Genomic DNA, 16039 nt, shown 5'->3' on the forward strand with positions numbered 1-16039 from the left:
CTTTAATGGTGACGCTAAGTTATGATGGGTACCAATTATGATGAGATTCAAAATGGATGGTGTGTAGTTGAGAGTTGGGGAGGCTTGAAAATAGAGTTCAAGGCCTAATTCCTTGAAAATGTTGAGTAGAATGCTCAACACAAACTATGATATCTTAAGCACTAGTACAATTTGCTTTGATAGTGGATATCCATGGCATGTAGAGAAAGACAAGCATTTCTATTTTCTTAAAGGATTGGGACTGTTGGCAAGGACTGAACTTTGCTGACAAAGAGTTCAAGACTTGCTTACCACACAGGCTGCTGTAGAATGCCTGACTGATTATGCTCGAGAGAGTTCTACCATGCATAAGGAAAGTTGTTTGTTGAGTGGAAACAATGGAAGTCTTTCCCAAAAAGTGGGGGAACTAACACCGAGGCAACAACTTCAATGGAAGTTTCATCGTCTTCATCTTTTAACACGTCCAGTGCTAACAGTAAGTTGGTATGCTTCTTATGTCAAGGCCCTCACAAAGTTGTTGATTGCTCTCACAAATCATCGATCAATGCCTTGTAAGCTTCCATTATGGAGGGGACACAAGGACATGACGAGGATAAGAAGGAAACCCTAAGGATGGATGCCATGTGATTACTCAATGTGTTGGAGAGGTAGGCAAAAGAACTGAAAGTTATCCAAGGAAAAGGGTTAATGCTTGTAGATCTGCACATCAATAGGAATAGCGCCTGTGTGCTATGGTGGATACTGGGCCATCCATAACTTTGTCTTAAAGCAGGAAGCATAGGGATTTAACTTAAAATTTGAAAAGGACTGAGGACACGTGAAAGTGATCAACTCTGCAGCCCAACGTACTTCGCAAATAGCCAATCAAGTGATTGTGAAGATTGGACATTTGGCAGGACATATGCGAATTTCACTACTTGATGGATGATTTCCAAGTGGTACTAATGTCGTTTATTTGTTCCCTTTGTCTGATGGGGGATATCCTTTGCATGGTGCAGACTTTTGTGAAAAAAAGGGACTGAGAAGTTCCTCTTATCCATGCAACGTAAGAAGGGGTTGAGAAGGGGTGAGCAAACATGTCTTGCCTTGATGGTTGTGGATGAGATGTAGGACAAAAGCGAGTGCTTACTGTGAACCAAGATGTGTTGGAGAAATTCAAAGTTGTGGGTGATGTCTCTTGTTAAAGGGCCATGTCAGATGGCATCTCTAGAGTTTGCAGAATTCAAGAACCAACTCAATGAGTTATTGGAAGTAGGTTATACGTCCTTCCAGAGCATTGTTTGGAGCACCAGTGTGTAGACTACTGCGTGCTCAACAAATTGATTGTGCGCAACAAGTATACCATTCCACTAAGTCATGTTAAGTACTTCACCAAACTTGGCTCGTGGCTAGGCTACAATTAGGTTAGGAAAGTAGATGGTGATAAGTTGAAGGCTACTTGCATGACACCATACGAGGCATATGAATTCTTAGTAATGCCCTTCAAGTTAACGAATGGACCAATGACTTTCTACGGACTGATGTTATGTGTTTCATGACTACCTCAACAAGTTTGTCATGGTTTATTTGGATGACATTGTTGTTTGCAATTCCACTTTGGAGGAACATGAAGAGCATCTACAGAAGGTGTTTTGACATGTCGAAGGTGAACAACCTTTATGTGAATAAAGAGAAATGCTCTTTTGCTAAAAAAGAGTGCCAAATTTCTTGGTCATGTGCTTGAACAAGGTTGCATCTGGGTCGATATGGGCAAGGTGAGAACTATTTAAGGTTAGAAGATTCCAAAGATTGTCAAGGAGCTGTGTTCCGTTCTTGAACTTGCCAATGACTACTGCAAGTTTGTGAAGTGTACCTCTAAAAGGATTGCCTTGTTAACCGAACTGCAGAAGAAACGTATAGGTGGAACTAGATGGTGGAGTACTGGGGAGCCTTTGACAACTTGAAGGAAGCCATGATGTTGGGTTTGGTACATGTTCTTTTGGATATCATGAAGCCCTTTGAGGTATAGATAGATGTATCAGTCTATGTCCTTGGTAGGTTCTTGTTATAGGATGGGTATCGTGTTGTGTATGAAAGCTGTAAGCTTAGTGAAGCTAAGCAGAAGTATACAACTAAACAGAAGAAGATGCTAGTGCTGATCTATTGTCTACACGTGTGGCGAAACCTACTTGGGTCTAAGTTCGTGGTGAAAACAAATGACTAGGTTAGCAATCATTTCTTTGCACAACTAATTAACCCCCAAACAGGCTCATTGGCAAGAATTTGTGGCAGAGTTTGATTTTATTTCAAGCACAAGGGAGGGAGATGAATCAAGTTGTAGATGCACTAAGCAAGAAGGCCAAGCTCTCAGCCTTAGAACTAGTAATACACTTAACATGGTAAATAAGATACCACGACAATGTAGGAGTGCATTAAAGAGAACTTTGTCGAAGATTCAGTTTAAAACCTCATGAAGTTGATCGAAGAGGCTCGTTGGACCTCAAGCTAGCAATTGTGAGGAAGACACCTTTGCAAGAGTGTGATGACAGCATGTTGGTGGCCAGCAGACCACCCAAGATGGCTTTAGACTTTGGCATTGCAGAGGTAGTATTGAGCAGGAAAGTTGAGCGCTTGGCCTTAGAACTGGTAATACACTTAACATGGTAAATAAGATACCATGACAATGTTGGAGTGTATTGAGGAAAACTTTGTCAAAGATTCAGTTGCCTAGAACCTCATGAAGTTGATGGAAAAGGCTCGTTGTTCCTCGAGCTAGCAATATGGGGAAGACACTTTTGCAAGAGTATGATGACACAATGTTTGCAGCCGGCAGGCTACTCAAGATGGCCCTAGACTTTGGCATAGCAGAGCTACTATTGACCACACATGCGTAATTAGGTGGTTAAGTATATTCAAACTTGTCTCACTTGCTAACAAGGCAAGGTCGAGCGGAAGAAGACTGCAAGGCTGTTGAAGCCTCTTCATATATCAACGAAACCATGGGAGAGTGTTTGACTTGACTTCATGACTAAATTGTTCGTAGTTGGGATGTTGGGTCTATTTTTATAGTTATAGACATCTTTAGTTGGGTTGTTAGGTCTATACTCATAGTTATAGACATCTTTTTGAAGTATGGTACTTTCGTATTGGCACCAAAGTACTGCACAGCAAAGGAGACAATACAATTATTAAGCATTTGTGAAGTATTGGGGTGTTTCCCAAGACAACGCAAGTGATCAAGACACAAGACTCAATAGAAAACTTTCGAATAGAACTTTTTAGAATCCTTGGTTCATAACTTGACATCTCTTGGAGCTACCACTTATGGACAAATGGATAGATGAAAATTCAACGGGCTACTAGAGGAGTACTTGTGCCACTTCGCCACTACCAACTGGAAGGATTGGGTGTAGCTACTTGACGTGGCTCAATTCTGTTTCAATGCCCAAAAGTGCTCAACAATCAAGAAGAGTCCTTTTGAGCTTGTAACAGGCTAGTAGTCGCTATAACCTCACAAAATGGACGAACTATATGTGGAAAAGAGTTTTAGAGCATTTATCTTCACCATAGAATGGAGAAGATGGATTTGGGTTTGTCTTTCTTCTGCTTACTTTTCAATAATTAGATGATCCCTCCTCTTTCCTTTCCTAGACCAAAGGAAGTTCCATAGGACCATTTGCAACCTAGTTGCTAGAGGAATTGGGGTAAGACAAGCTTGGATTAATTTGATACGATGAGAAAAGAAAAAAAAAAATACAGCCTTCCAACCATATAGATGCTTAGATGCAAAACTTGGATCACAAAGGAAGATTTGAATAAGTCAACAACTTCCCAAATTAGGAGATGAACTGTCCTCTCCCTCAACCCTGACCAAAGGAAGTTCCTCATTATCTTTTCCAGCCTATTTGCTAAAGGAATTGAGGAAAGACAAGCTTGGGTTTAAAGCAATATAACCCCCAGAAAGAAAAAGAACCCTTCCAAGCATGTAGATGCTTAGAGACCTTAGCAAACCTAGATCGCAAAGATCCAAATAAGTCAAAGGCCACTAGGAAATACCATAACTGTCAAAAGTACCAAGCCAAAGACTACATTAGGACATTTTAATAGCAGCTAAACCACATTTTATGAAATTAAGATTTAACCTTAACACTAACTCAAAAACCTGTAAGATTGTTAAGGATATTATAAAAAGAAGAGCTACCATTGGACAAACACGATGGTATCATCAGTGAATTGAAAATGTCAATGACACCATCCTTCCTACAGAATGGCCTTGAGCCATGCTCCTATCCTTCACCCTAGATATTTCTACTCAAAACATCTGCACTAAGAATGAAGAGAAATGGAGACAATTGAGTTCTAGGCAGTCTATCGATAATTATTGAAAAGGAAGCGGAAGAAAGACAAACCTGAATCCAGCCTCTCCATCTTGGCAGTAAACCCTTCTAGTCTAAAACTCTATAAAAAAAAGAAGCAAATTCGGCCTTGCATAAGATGTCTCAAAATCTTAGTTGTTGCCCCACCTAACATCTTTAACAACCTTGTTAGCTATGAGAGTAGCATGCAGAAGTTGTCTCCCACACATGTGCTATGCTGATTGAGAGCTAGAAATTGAATCATCTAAAATATCGCCTAATAAACACTCATAATATTCCTATAAACATGCATAATTGAACTGTCGGCCCTTCGTTTCAAACTGTGTTTCATGTGGTATAAATAATCTGTAGAATCCTGTCAGTATCACATCCAACATGCCACTTTAACAGTGATTGAGCTCTGAAATGCTGCTGCCTGTTTTCTATCATCACTACTACTGAGTACTGATTGCAACTTTTCACATGTGTGGGTGTTAACTCAGTTTCATAAATTGGAAATATTTAATAACCACTATTTACTCATACAATGGGAAATAAAGCGTGTATTTTTGTTGATGAACACAGAAGCTTAAACATACGAAGGCCATTGCTCAGTTTGATTACACTAAGGAGGGGGTAATCTGCAAACGATAGTTGCCTAACCTTCAACATTTTTTTTTTCGCATGAAATGTTGGTCCTCAACACTTGAATCACCTGAGATTTTTTTTGTTGCACTGGACAATGGACCCAAAGTTGCATAAATGCAATAAAAAATGTACCATTCACATAGTCTTATACAATAGGAATGGTGTTCAACTAGCTTTTATTTAATACGCTGTTGGGCACCAGCTTATAACTTTTAATGAGCATCATTTATTAATCATCTCATGGAACGTTTTAATGTGATTTTTGTATTTTACAGAACTTGCAGGTCTACACTCTGCAATGATATTTTCTCTTAGCTCTTAGCATATTTATTTTATAGAAAACACGCCTGTTATTTAAGTTTTTTATTATCAATTTTTTATGTGTTAGACACCTTCAACGCTTTAACTATTTTTGTGGAACATATTATCTGTTGGCAGTTTTATTATGATCTGGCAAATCCCACGAAGGCTTTGGAATGCCTTCAGCAAATTCAAAAAATTGATGAGAGGTAAATGCTGTGGTTGTGGTCAGTGCCATTCATGTTTTGGTATGCACTGATATTATGGTGCTTAACTCCAATTTTGATACTCTTTTTTTTGAGATTTCATATATATTTGATATTTGATGTCTTTTTAAATAGGTATGTAAAAGCATATTTCTTGCGTGGGGTACTCTTCCATGGGATGGGCGAGCACCGGTAATTAATCTGTCAACTTATTTGTTTGTTTGTTTCTTTTTGTTCTTGTTTTTTTGTTTTTGTTTTTGTTTTGTTTTGTTTTGTTTTTCGTTTTTGTTTTTGTTTTTTTTTTTTTCTTTTTTGGTCTAATTTTCAATTTCACGCAACTCATAACTGATAATTTAGAGTTTCTATGATTGTATGAATGATCTGTTCCACATTACTTGAAGGAGTGCTTGAGTCCAAAGTGGTGCATTTAGAAGGCATTTTAGGTAGCAATTCTGTAGGGTGAATGATTGGAATAATGTTTTCCTGGTTTGGAAGAACCCAGCAAGGGGTTTGTTTAAGCTGATTAATATTATAACTTTTGATTATAAAAAAAAAATTATAACCTTTGCTTAAATTTGGTTGGAGTTTCTATGATCTTATGGATGATCCATTCCATCCTACTTGCAGAAGTACTTGGAGTATAAAATGGTAAATTCTCAAGGCACTTTAGGAAACTCTGGTGGGTGAACATTTGGAAGAATTTTTAGCCTGTTGGGAAGAACCCAGTGAGGAGTTGGTTGAAACTGCTCCCTGTTTTAACCTTGCTTTGATTTGGCCGTTCAGTTCCTTGCAAGCAATGATATTTAGTTAGCATTTGGAGCTCATTTGTGCCTTAAGGGTGCATTCGGTTTGGTGGCTAAGGTATACCGGACTGGATTGGACTGGCTACAATTATTATACTGTCCCATGTTTAGATGTTTTAACACCTATAACATAGACTGATGATTAAAAAGATCAAAATATCCCTTTAATTTGATAACTTCTCTCTAGAAAAAGAAAATCCCAAACTAATAACAAGAATCTGGGTCTTAATTTGGGTATTGCTGGCAAGATGATTGATTGGGCAGAGGCAGATCATGATGAGGCTAGTGGGTCTTAATTTGCCCAATTGTTGCAAAATTAAGGGACAATACTTCTTCTTCTTAATTTATGTACTTAGAGAATTTGAATCAAGATTACTAGGTGATGGAGATGAGAGAGTCGTCAATTCCGAGCTTATTGAGCTTCAAGGACGAGAGTCAATGCCAAAAGCCATCATTGGAAAGGAGATCGTTGTAGAGCCTCATGCAAGCATTGGGTTTGTGGTGCTCCGAGTTCTGCAGCTTCTGCTGGTGAAATTGCCAGTGATGTCCTGTTCATGCCTGGAGTAATTACCATATGAGAAGTAATTATTATTATTATTATTTCTCATTTGCTTCATTGTTTAGAATCAATGCAGAAATGACGGAGAAGATGATTAGGGGGGCATTCTCCGTCCATTTATTTATTTAACTTTTTGGCTAGCCGGGGCTGGCTGGTTTTTTTTTTTTTGGGGGGGGAGGGGTGGGGGAATTGATAAGGGCCCCTTCTTAGTCAGTCCTATTCTACTGGTGTGTTCACCCAAACATGGGCTAAGAATTCTTAGCCTAGCCTAGCCTTATGCCCTAAAGATTTTGAGATTGTTTCCTTCAAAAGTTCAAGTTGTGCATTTGGCGCTCCATTTTTTTGGGGATCTTTTCCTTTTGAAAACCAAGAGCTAGGCTTGAGGGTCGAGGCAAATGTTAACTCTTTTTTTTGTGCTTTTAAAAAGCTAGTTTTTAACTGTTTTGGGCACCTTTTAAAAGACCGAAATTTGAAAATTTTAAAATCAAAAAGCAAATTTTTTTTTGAATGAATTTCCTCATCTCATGTCTATCTTTACCTTCTTACAAATATTATGAATTTGCTTACAAAGACACTAATGCAAATTTATGTGAATTGTCGATCTTGATGCTTAACATTTCAGCAAGGTTTTAGCTCTTTTTCCCAAACATTCAGAGATGGTTTCTCCTCTTTAAAAGCTCTGTCCTATTAGGGGGCAAAACAGTTTGAGGGTTCTTTGGGAACTAGTTATACAGAAGTGCTTTTAAAAAAAAAGTGCTAAATTTAGTAAGTGCTGAATTGGGAAAGTGCTGAAAGTTTCAAGTGGAGTGTGGTTGTGTTTAAAATAGGTAGTATTTGGATACTTACTTTTATTATTGGATACTATATGATTATTTTTAAAAATATCTTGAATTATAAATATTATATTTTTTAATTAATAATTTCATTAATAATTATTTTAATTATTTATAATTAAAATTTAAATATTTTCTATTAAAAAAATAATGTAAGATTATTATTTTTAATTAACAATAATCTTGTTATTAATATATATATTTATATCATATTAAATTATGATAAAAATAATATAATTAATTAAATTCAAAATTTTAATTTATTATTAGTGTTTATTTAAATTAATAAATAGTTCTTGTTCAATCCAGAATTGAATTATAATAACAAATATGTCATAATACATAGTAAAATTATATATAGTTAATTTCAAATATATTTAAATGAAAATATTAATATTTTTATAAGTAAAAGTTTAAATTATAATTATATTAATTTTATAATTAAAATTTAAATATTTTCTATTAATTAGAAAATAAAATAATATTATTTTTTATTGATTAACAATAATCTTGTTATTAATGTATATTTATAACATATGTTTATCACATTAATTTATGTTAAAAATAGTGCTAATAACTAAATTAAAATTTTTAGTTTATTTAATGTTAATTTAAATTTATAGATGGTTCTTTTATTCATTATTAAAAGGTTATAATGCATGCTAAAACATTATATGGTTAATTTTTTATTAACTATTTAATTAATAATTATGTTAACTGTTATTTCAATTAATATTTAAGTATTTTTAATAAGTAAAAATAATATAATACTACTTTTTGATTAATAATAATCTTATTCTTAATTTATATTTATAACATATGGTTATCATATTAATTTATGTTAAAATAATATTATTAATTAAATTATTAATTTTAATTTGAATTTTAATTTAAGTTAATAGATGGTTTTTCTTCTTTATTCCAGAATTGAATTATGTTTCACTGATAATTAATATATTATAATTCATAATAAAATAGTGTATGATTATCTTCTAATGTATTTTTAAAATTATAAAATAGCCACTAAATTTTTTTATATTTGCAAAATTGACTCCGCCTATGAACAGTGCCACTTATAACTTATAAGTGGCCAAAAAGTTATTTTAGATTGCTTCTCAAAATTCACTTATATAGTTCTCAAAAAAGTGGTCTTGAAAAAGCACTTTTTGCAATATATGTTTGTTGTAGTACGAGCCAAATGCCACTTTTTTTTTTTTTTTTGTAAAAGTGCTTATTTTAAGTGATAAGTTCTATAAATACTTTTTTCAAGTGCTCGCAAATGGGGCTTTACTGCAACCTAAATTGGCTTTTCAGCAGCTCCTTTTCATCAGCCAAATGGGGCCAAAGTAAGTGCTAGTCCCATTGTAGATTCTAGTGCTAGCTTGAACTCAATTGTGAAGTTTGTTGAGCATCCATGAGAAATCCTTATTTTGTGCGAATAATTTTGGGAGCTAAAGTTTTGGTATGATATCTTTTGTCATGTTCTTGATCCTTTCTTTGTATCGTAAGCTGCACTTTTATTGTTAACCAATTTCTGAAAAATTTCCTATTTATTTTTCAATAAGCTTGGATTTTTTGCCACGTATGAAATGACTATGTGGGAAATGATGAAAATAGATGCTTCAAGGCAGTGGGAATAGGAAAGAAGAACAAGGAAAGAGCCATATGTTAAAGGACCATAAAATTCCCAACATAACCTAAAATTTTCCCAGTATTGTGTTATCACTTATTCACTATTCTAGAGGTGAACAATTACATATTCATTTTCTAGTTTGATAAAGTGGTGCTAACAAAAATCATATGCTCCTAGCTTTTTACAAATGAATTTAACATGAGCACCCTCCAAAGCTTTGTAAACAAACCAGCAAGCTGCAAATTGGACTTAACATAAGTGTTGTAATTGAGGTCTTAAAGTTTGATTTCGACTAAAATTTTAGAACTTCATGTTAAATTACCACTTTACCTAAAAGCTTAAGCTGTTAGGTTGTGGGCTAACAATGTATATCAAGCTTTAACACTCCCATGCACGTGCAGCCCAATAGAACGTGGAGAGATAAACACACGTTAAATAGCACCCATGATAGGGAACACAATAATTTTTTAAAATACCACATAGTAAACGAGGGCAACAAGACTAGAACCCAGGACCTCCTGGTAATCAGCTCTGATACCATGTTAGAGTACCACTTAACCTAAAAGCTTAAGCTGTTAGGTTGTGGGCCAACAATGTATATCAAGTTTTAACACTTCAAATGTACATAATTTTGTTGGAAATTTCTATTTCAATGTTAATTTTGATTTCAATTTTAAAAAATGATGGAAACTATGGAATTCTTTTATGAAACTTTACAAATGGCTAGACATAATAATGCAAGTATTGGAACCAATATGTTATGAATTAAATACCTCAATGACAAATATGTTGTGCATGAGGTGCAGTAGCTGTAATATAAAATTTGTATTTAACATATTCATTAAATATATGAAACTCGTGAACTTGGTTAAAATGATTTAGACATAAATGGTTCAAATAAAATGATGTTGTTAACATCTAAGTTAATTATTTTTTCAAATATAATTTCAAAAGATTTATTAATAATATTTCAAAATAATAAACAAAAATAAGATAAATTAAGAGAGAACTTTCACTTTGTGTTTAAATCTCATATTTGAATTCCAAGGAAATTTCATTCTCTAGTTAAAATTTTGATAAATTTGGAGATTTTGACAAAATTTAATGTTTTGTTATCGATTGTAAGACGGAAATAAACCCTTGATTTCAAGGGTGACAAAAAGCAAAAATGTCGACAATTTTGTGGAAATTGAAGATCATGGTTGTAATGAGCTTCTGCACAAGTTCCTCTTGAACAATGTCACAATCAATATCAATGTGTTTTGTCTGCTGATAGAAGACTGGGTTGAAGGCAATATGAAGAGCAATTTGATTATCACACATTTTCTCCATTGACTGAGCATGTGGAGAACCCAATTCTTCCAACATTTTTTTTCAACCAAATAAGCTCACATGTAATATGAGCCATTGCCCTATATTCTAGCTTAACACTTGAACTGGTACAATTCGTTTCTCACTCTTCTGGGAAGCCAATTACCACCAACAAAGATACAATACCCGATTGTGGATCATTTGTTTGAAGGTGGCCTTGTGTAATCATTATTAGTATATCCCTAAATATAAGTGTCACCTTGATCTCGATATAAGGGACCTCTCTTGGGTGTTACTTTAAGATATCTCAGGATGCGAATTACCGCATCCCAATGACTTATCCTTGGAGAATCTAGAAATTGGCTCAAAACACTTGTTGTGGATGATATATCTTGTTGAGTGATTGTTAGAAAATTCAACTTTTCAACCAAGTCTCTGTTATCATCCTGAGTTAGGCAACAAATCACCCATACCCGACACTAACTTGCTATTAGGATCCATGGGTATATCTACAGGTTTGGCTCCCAATAGACAGTCTCATCCAAAAGATCAGGAATGTACTTCCTTTGTGGCAAAGTAGTTCCATACGAGATTTGGATACTTCTATAGCCAATAAGTATTCAATGATCCCAAATCTTTGGTTTGAAACCTAGTCTGTAGAAAGTGTTTTAGGTCTTGAATTACAATATCATCACCTATAATTACAATATCATCCATATACACACTAAGAACCCTACTCGATGAAATATGATGATAAAACACGAGGTGATCTATGAAACATGAGCAGTAAAGCCCGAGCTCTCATGATGCTCTACTCTCGCCCTTTTGACACTGCAAGCTTGGCAGGATGCATCTCTTCCTATCTCCTAATTCTTACTTATTGAAACTTTTCTCCATCGGTACCCTAACCCAAAATTGATCCCAAACATCAACAAAAACATATAACCTAACCCTATTTCTTTTATGTGACAATGAGGGAACTAATGAGGGAAATGCCTCTGGTGTTGGCATAGGGGCTAGTGAGAAGGACTATGGAGACCCAAATAAGATCTTAAATGACATGGGGTTGCAATTACTGAGTCTGGTTAGAGTTGAGTTTAAGTTAGGGATGAGTCCTAAAACTTATAAGAGAAAAAAAAAAGGTGCAAAAAGAATTAAAGAATTGGTTTCTTTATCAACTATGGGGGCAGAAAAGTATTGGGAAAGGCGGTAGACATGGTAGATTATGGAGATTATTAGTTGGAATGTTGGGGGTCTAGAGGATGTTAGGAAGAGGAGTTCGATTAAGGAGGTTTTGCTAAGAAATTCTCCTGATATTGTCTTCATCTAGGCTAGATATTGTCTAATCCATTTAAACTTCGTCTTCTGCCTCCAACGTCTAATTTCCTTAAAGATTATATTTTTCAATTCGTTTTTCAGAGAAACCCTTCTCTCTTCCTCCCTTGAAAGAGATCAACTTTTCAGTTTGCGGATGATACCGTCTTTTTCTTGGAGGATCGTTGGCCTTCTTTTTAAAATATATTGGGGCTTCTCCAAATTTTTGAAAGGGTGTCAGGGCTTAAGATTAATATGGGGAAGAGTGCTATCGTGGAAATTAACGTGCCTGCAGAGAGCGTTAGGGAATTAGCTTTGGAAGTAGGGTGCGCGGAGTTGGAATGACTGCTGTCTTGTCTAGGGTTTCCTTTTTTTTTTTTTTTGGGGGGGGGGGGGGAGATTAATCCTAGATCAGTTAGTTTTTGGGATCCGGTGGTGGAGAGAGTGTGCAAGCGTTTAGTGGAAGGGAATTATGTTTTTCTTTGGGAGGTAGGATCACCCTAATTTAGGCTTTTCTTTTTAGTATCTTTTGTATTTTCCTTCTATTTTCAAAATTCCAGCAGGAGTTGCTAGTGAGATCGAGAGAATTATGAAAGATTTTCTTTGGTCAAGGATAGGGGGTTTTTTAGGGATCATTTGGTGAGATGGTAGGTGGTTTTTAGGACTAAAAGGTATGGTGGTTTGGGTCTTGGAAATTTGGTGTCTAAGAACATGGATCTTGGCTAAATGGCTTTGGCGGTTCCTGCTAGTGGATTCTTCCTTGTGGCATAAAGTTATCAAAAGCAAGTTTGGACTTGGCATGGGTGGGATACTAATTTGGGTTCTAGATGTTCTTCGGAAAGTCTGTGGAAAGCTATTTCTCATATTTACCCTTTCTTTATTCTCCTTGCTAGTGTTGGATAAGGGCTATAAGAATTGTTTTTGGAAAGACTTTTGGTTGGAGAATGTTGTTTTGTCCACCTCTTTTGCTCACCTATTTCGTTTGAGCTTGGGGCATAATGATCCCATTTCTTCTTTTAGGTAGACTCTGGTAGTCCTTTAGCTTTTTGGGATTTTCACTTTAGGAGATCCTGGAATGATAGGGAAATAGTTGAGTTATTTTCTTTGTTGGTCATGTTGAATAATTGCAGGTTATCTTCAGAAGACAATAGTTGATATAGTTGTTGGATCTTTCAGGGGCGTTATTCTTATAAATCATTCTCTGAATTCTTGGTTGGCACCAATTTCTCCTTTCCACCCTAAAAAAAATATTTTGAAGGTTAAAACTCCTGTAAAATCAAAGCGTTTCTTTGGTTGGTTGTGCTTAATAGGATAAATGCTAATGACTTGTTGTAGATTAGGAGAATTTTAGAAGCTCTCCCTCCAAATATATGCGTGCTTTGTTTTGATTGGTCAGAATCTGTTCCTAATCTTCTTCTTTTTTTTTTTTTGCATTGCGATTTTACATGGAAGGTTTGGGACAATCTATTCAATTTATACTGGAGAAAATTGGGTTTGTCTAAGGATAGTGGAGGTGTTTTTGGCAATATCTTTTGTTGGGTTTGGTAGGAAGAAGGAAGGAATTGCTTTATGAAATTGTGCTTTATTTGCAGTGTTTTGGGTTTGTGGAAGGAACATAACTTGCATATATTTTTAGGGAAGAAGTTATCATGTTTGCTGGTGTGGAAAAAGGTTCATTTTCTGGCTTCTTTGCAGTGTGTGGGTAATGGAAACTTCAAAAGGAAGTGTTTTTCAAATGTTCAGCGTGATTGCCATTCTCTTCTTAGGCTGATTTTATATTGCTGCCCTTTACACTTTGTGTTTTTCCTTTTTTTTTTTGTTTCCTCTATGGGTTCTCAAATTTCATTAAGGAGATGTCTTTTCTCTAGATTGTACATTCTCTCTATCTAATGAATTTCTTTTTGTATATAGAGAAAACACAAAGTGATCTACTGACCACTGTTGAAGGCCAAACTCAACTACTACAACACTGAATCAACCAATCCATGCTTTGGGAGATTGCTTTAAACCATATAATGCTTTCTTGAGCCGACGCACTAAGGTTGACTCCCACTAAGCAACAAACCCAAATGGTTGCTCCATTCATACTTCTTCCTCAAGATCACTATGTAAGAAGACATTATTCGCTTCTAATTGATGTAGAGGCTAGTGACAAGTGGTGGCCAAGGAGATGAACAGACGTACAGAGGTTAGTTTGGCAATTGGGGAAAATGCGTGTGAATAATCCAAACTAGAAACATGAGTATATCCTTTAGCAACAAGATGTGCCTTCAGACGAGCTACATATGCATTGGGGTTGAATTTCACTGTATGTAACTAGCGACAACCAACCACCAAATTGTTGGGAGGAAGAGATACCAATTCCCTAGCATCATTGTCCTATAATGCGCCCTTCTCTTCATCCATTGCATTCCTCCACCCAAAGTGGGCCGAGGCTTTAGAAACAGATTTAGGAAGGGCAACAAAGGATATAGTAGTAACAAAACAATAATTGGAGGGTGATAAGAGGTCATAGCAAACAAAGTTAGGGATTTGTGTACATGTATGTTTACCTTTCTAGACAACAATGGGGGAATCAACATTCTGGGAAATATAATCATTAGATGAGGAAACCAAAGGCGTAGCAGTAGAAGCTAGAGGGGTCTCTCTTCCTTGGAGTTGCTGCCGTGAATACACCCCCAAATTAGAAGGATTGATACATTAAGAAGAGCTAAAACTACATGGAAATAGAAGTGATTGATTGGGTAAGGACAACAAACTAGAATCTAGAAGATTAGGTAGGGGAAGAGACTTATTGAGGTCAGAAGCACTCAGGGACTGAGAGTAGTATGGTGTAGAATCAGATTCAAAGAAGGTAATGTCAGTAGAAACAAAAAAACGATGCAGAGTAGGACTATAATGACAATATCCCTTTTTTTTTTTATACTCAAATAGCCTAGAAAGACACATTTTATAGCACGAGGATCCAACTTATCCACCTCGGGTGTTAGCTGATGAACAAAGGACACACATCTGAATATACGAGGGGGTAAAGAGGACAGAGGTGAATTAGGAAAGAGAACGAAGTAGGGAATTTAACCCCTAAGAATATTAGATGACATCCTGTTGATAAGATGGCAAGCAGTAAGTACATCACTCCAAAATACTTTAGGAACATGCATTTGATAAAGTAAGGTTTCAGTAACTTAAAGGATATATCTATTTTTCCTCTCTCCAACCCCATTTTGTTGAGAGTGTGGGCACATAATGAGTGATGGAAAATACCAAATTGAATACAAGTAGTGAATTGAGTACTGAAATACTCTTTAGCATTATCACTTCGAAGTATCCGAACTAGCAAACCATATTGGGTCTTTATTTCAGAACAAAAGGCACAAAATATATGAAATAACTTAGAACAATCTAAATAGTGCCAAGTCATCCTTGAATAGTCATCCATAAAGGTTACAAAGTATTGGAAACCCAACTTGGACACAGCCCAGCTAAGAGAATGGACTAACATGAAAGGGCTTGCTGCTCGTTTATTGACAGCAAAAAGGACACGATGATGCTTTCCCAATTGACAAGACTCACAAAGTCACAATCATGACTAGACATGGGACCTGAATCAAGGACTAGTAGTTTTAGCTTTTCCAATGAAGGATGGCCAAGGTGACCATGGATTTGGAGTGGTGGGGCAGTAGTAGTGCATGCAGTAGAAGGAGATAGGGGCTCAAAGTGATAAAATCCACCAGCTTCACATCCTCCATCAATTGTCTTCCTCATCTTCAAATCTTGAATTGCCACAAAATCGGGGAAGAATTTTAGTGAACAATTCATGGATTTGGTAATCTTGCTAATTGATATAAGATTGAAAGGAAACTTGGAAACGTACAAAACCAGAGGAAGAGAAACAGATGAAGTGGGATTTATAGTCCTAATTCCCTTAACGGTAGTGGTGGATCCATCAACAAGAATAACACGAGGTAAGTTTTTTGGATACTGGAAAGTAGACAAGAAATTAGGTATACTTGTGATATGATCAGTGGCAGCGAAATCTAAAACCCAAGGACTAGGACAAGAAGTACTAAATGATATGCAATCTATAAGGTTGCCTAT

General features: G+C 35.8%; 1 protein-coding gene across 1 annotated transcript in view; it reads left to right on the forward strand.

The window, feature by feature from the left end:
* The window catches only part of LOC131155290 (suppressor of RPS4-RLD 1), a 94469-nt gene that overhangs the window by 17357 nt on the left and 61073 nt on the right, over positions 1-16039 (forward strand). Inside the window, exons 10-11 of the mRNA XM_058108327.1 lie at positions 5421-5491; positions 5624-5680. Coding sequence (XP_057964310.1) covers positions 5421-5491; positions 5624-5680 — 128 coding nt within the window. The remainder of the gene's footprint in view (positions 1-5420; positions 5492-5623; positions 5681-16039) is intronic.

Source organism: Malania oleifera, chromosome 1 (genome assembly GCF_029873635.1).
Source record: "Malania oleifera isolate guangnan ecotype guangnan chromosome 1, ASM2987363v1, whole genome shotgun sequence".
Taxonomy (NCBI): domain Eukaryota; kingdom Viridiplantae; phylum Streptophyta; class Magnoliopsida; order Santalales; family Ximeniaceae; genus Malania; species Malania oleifera.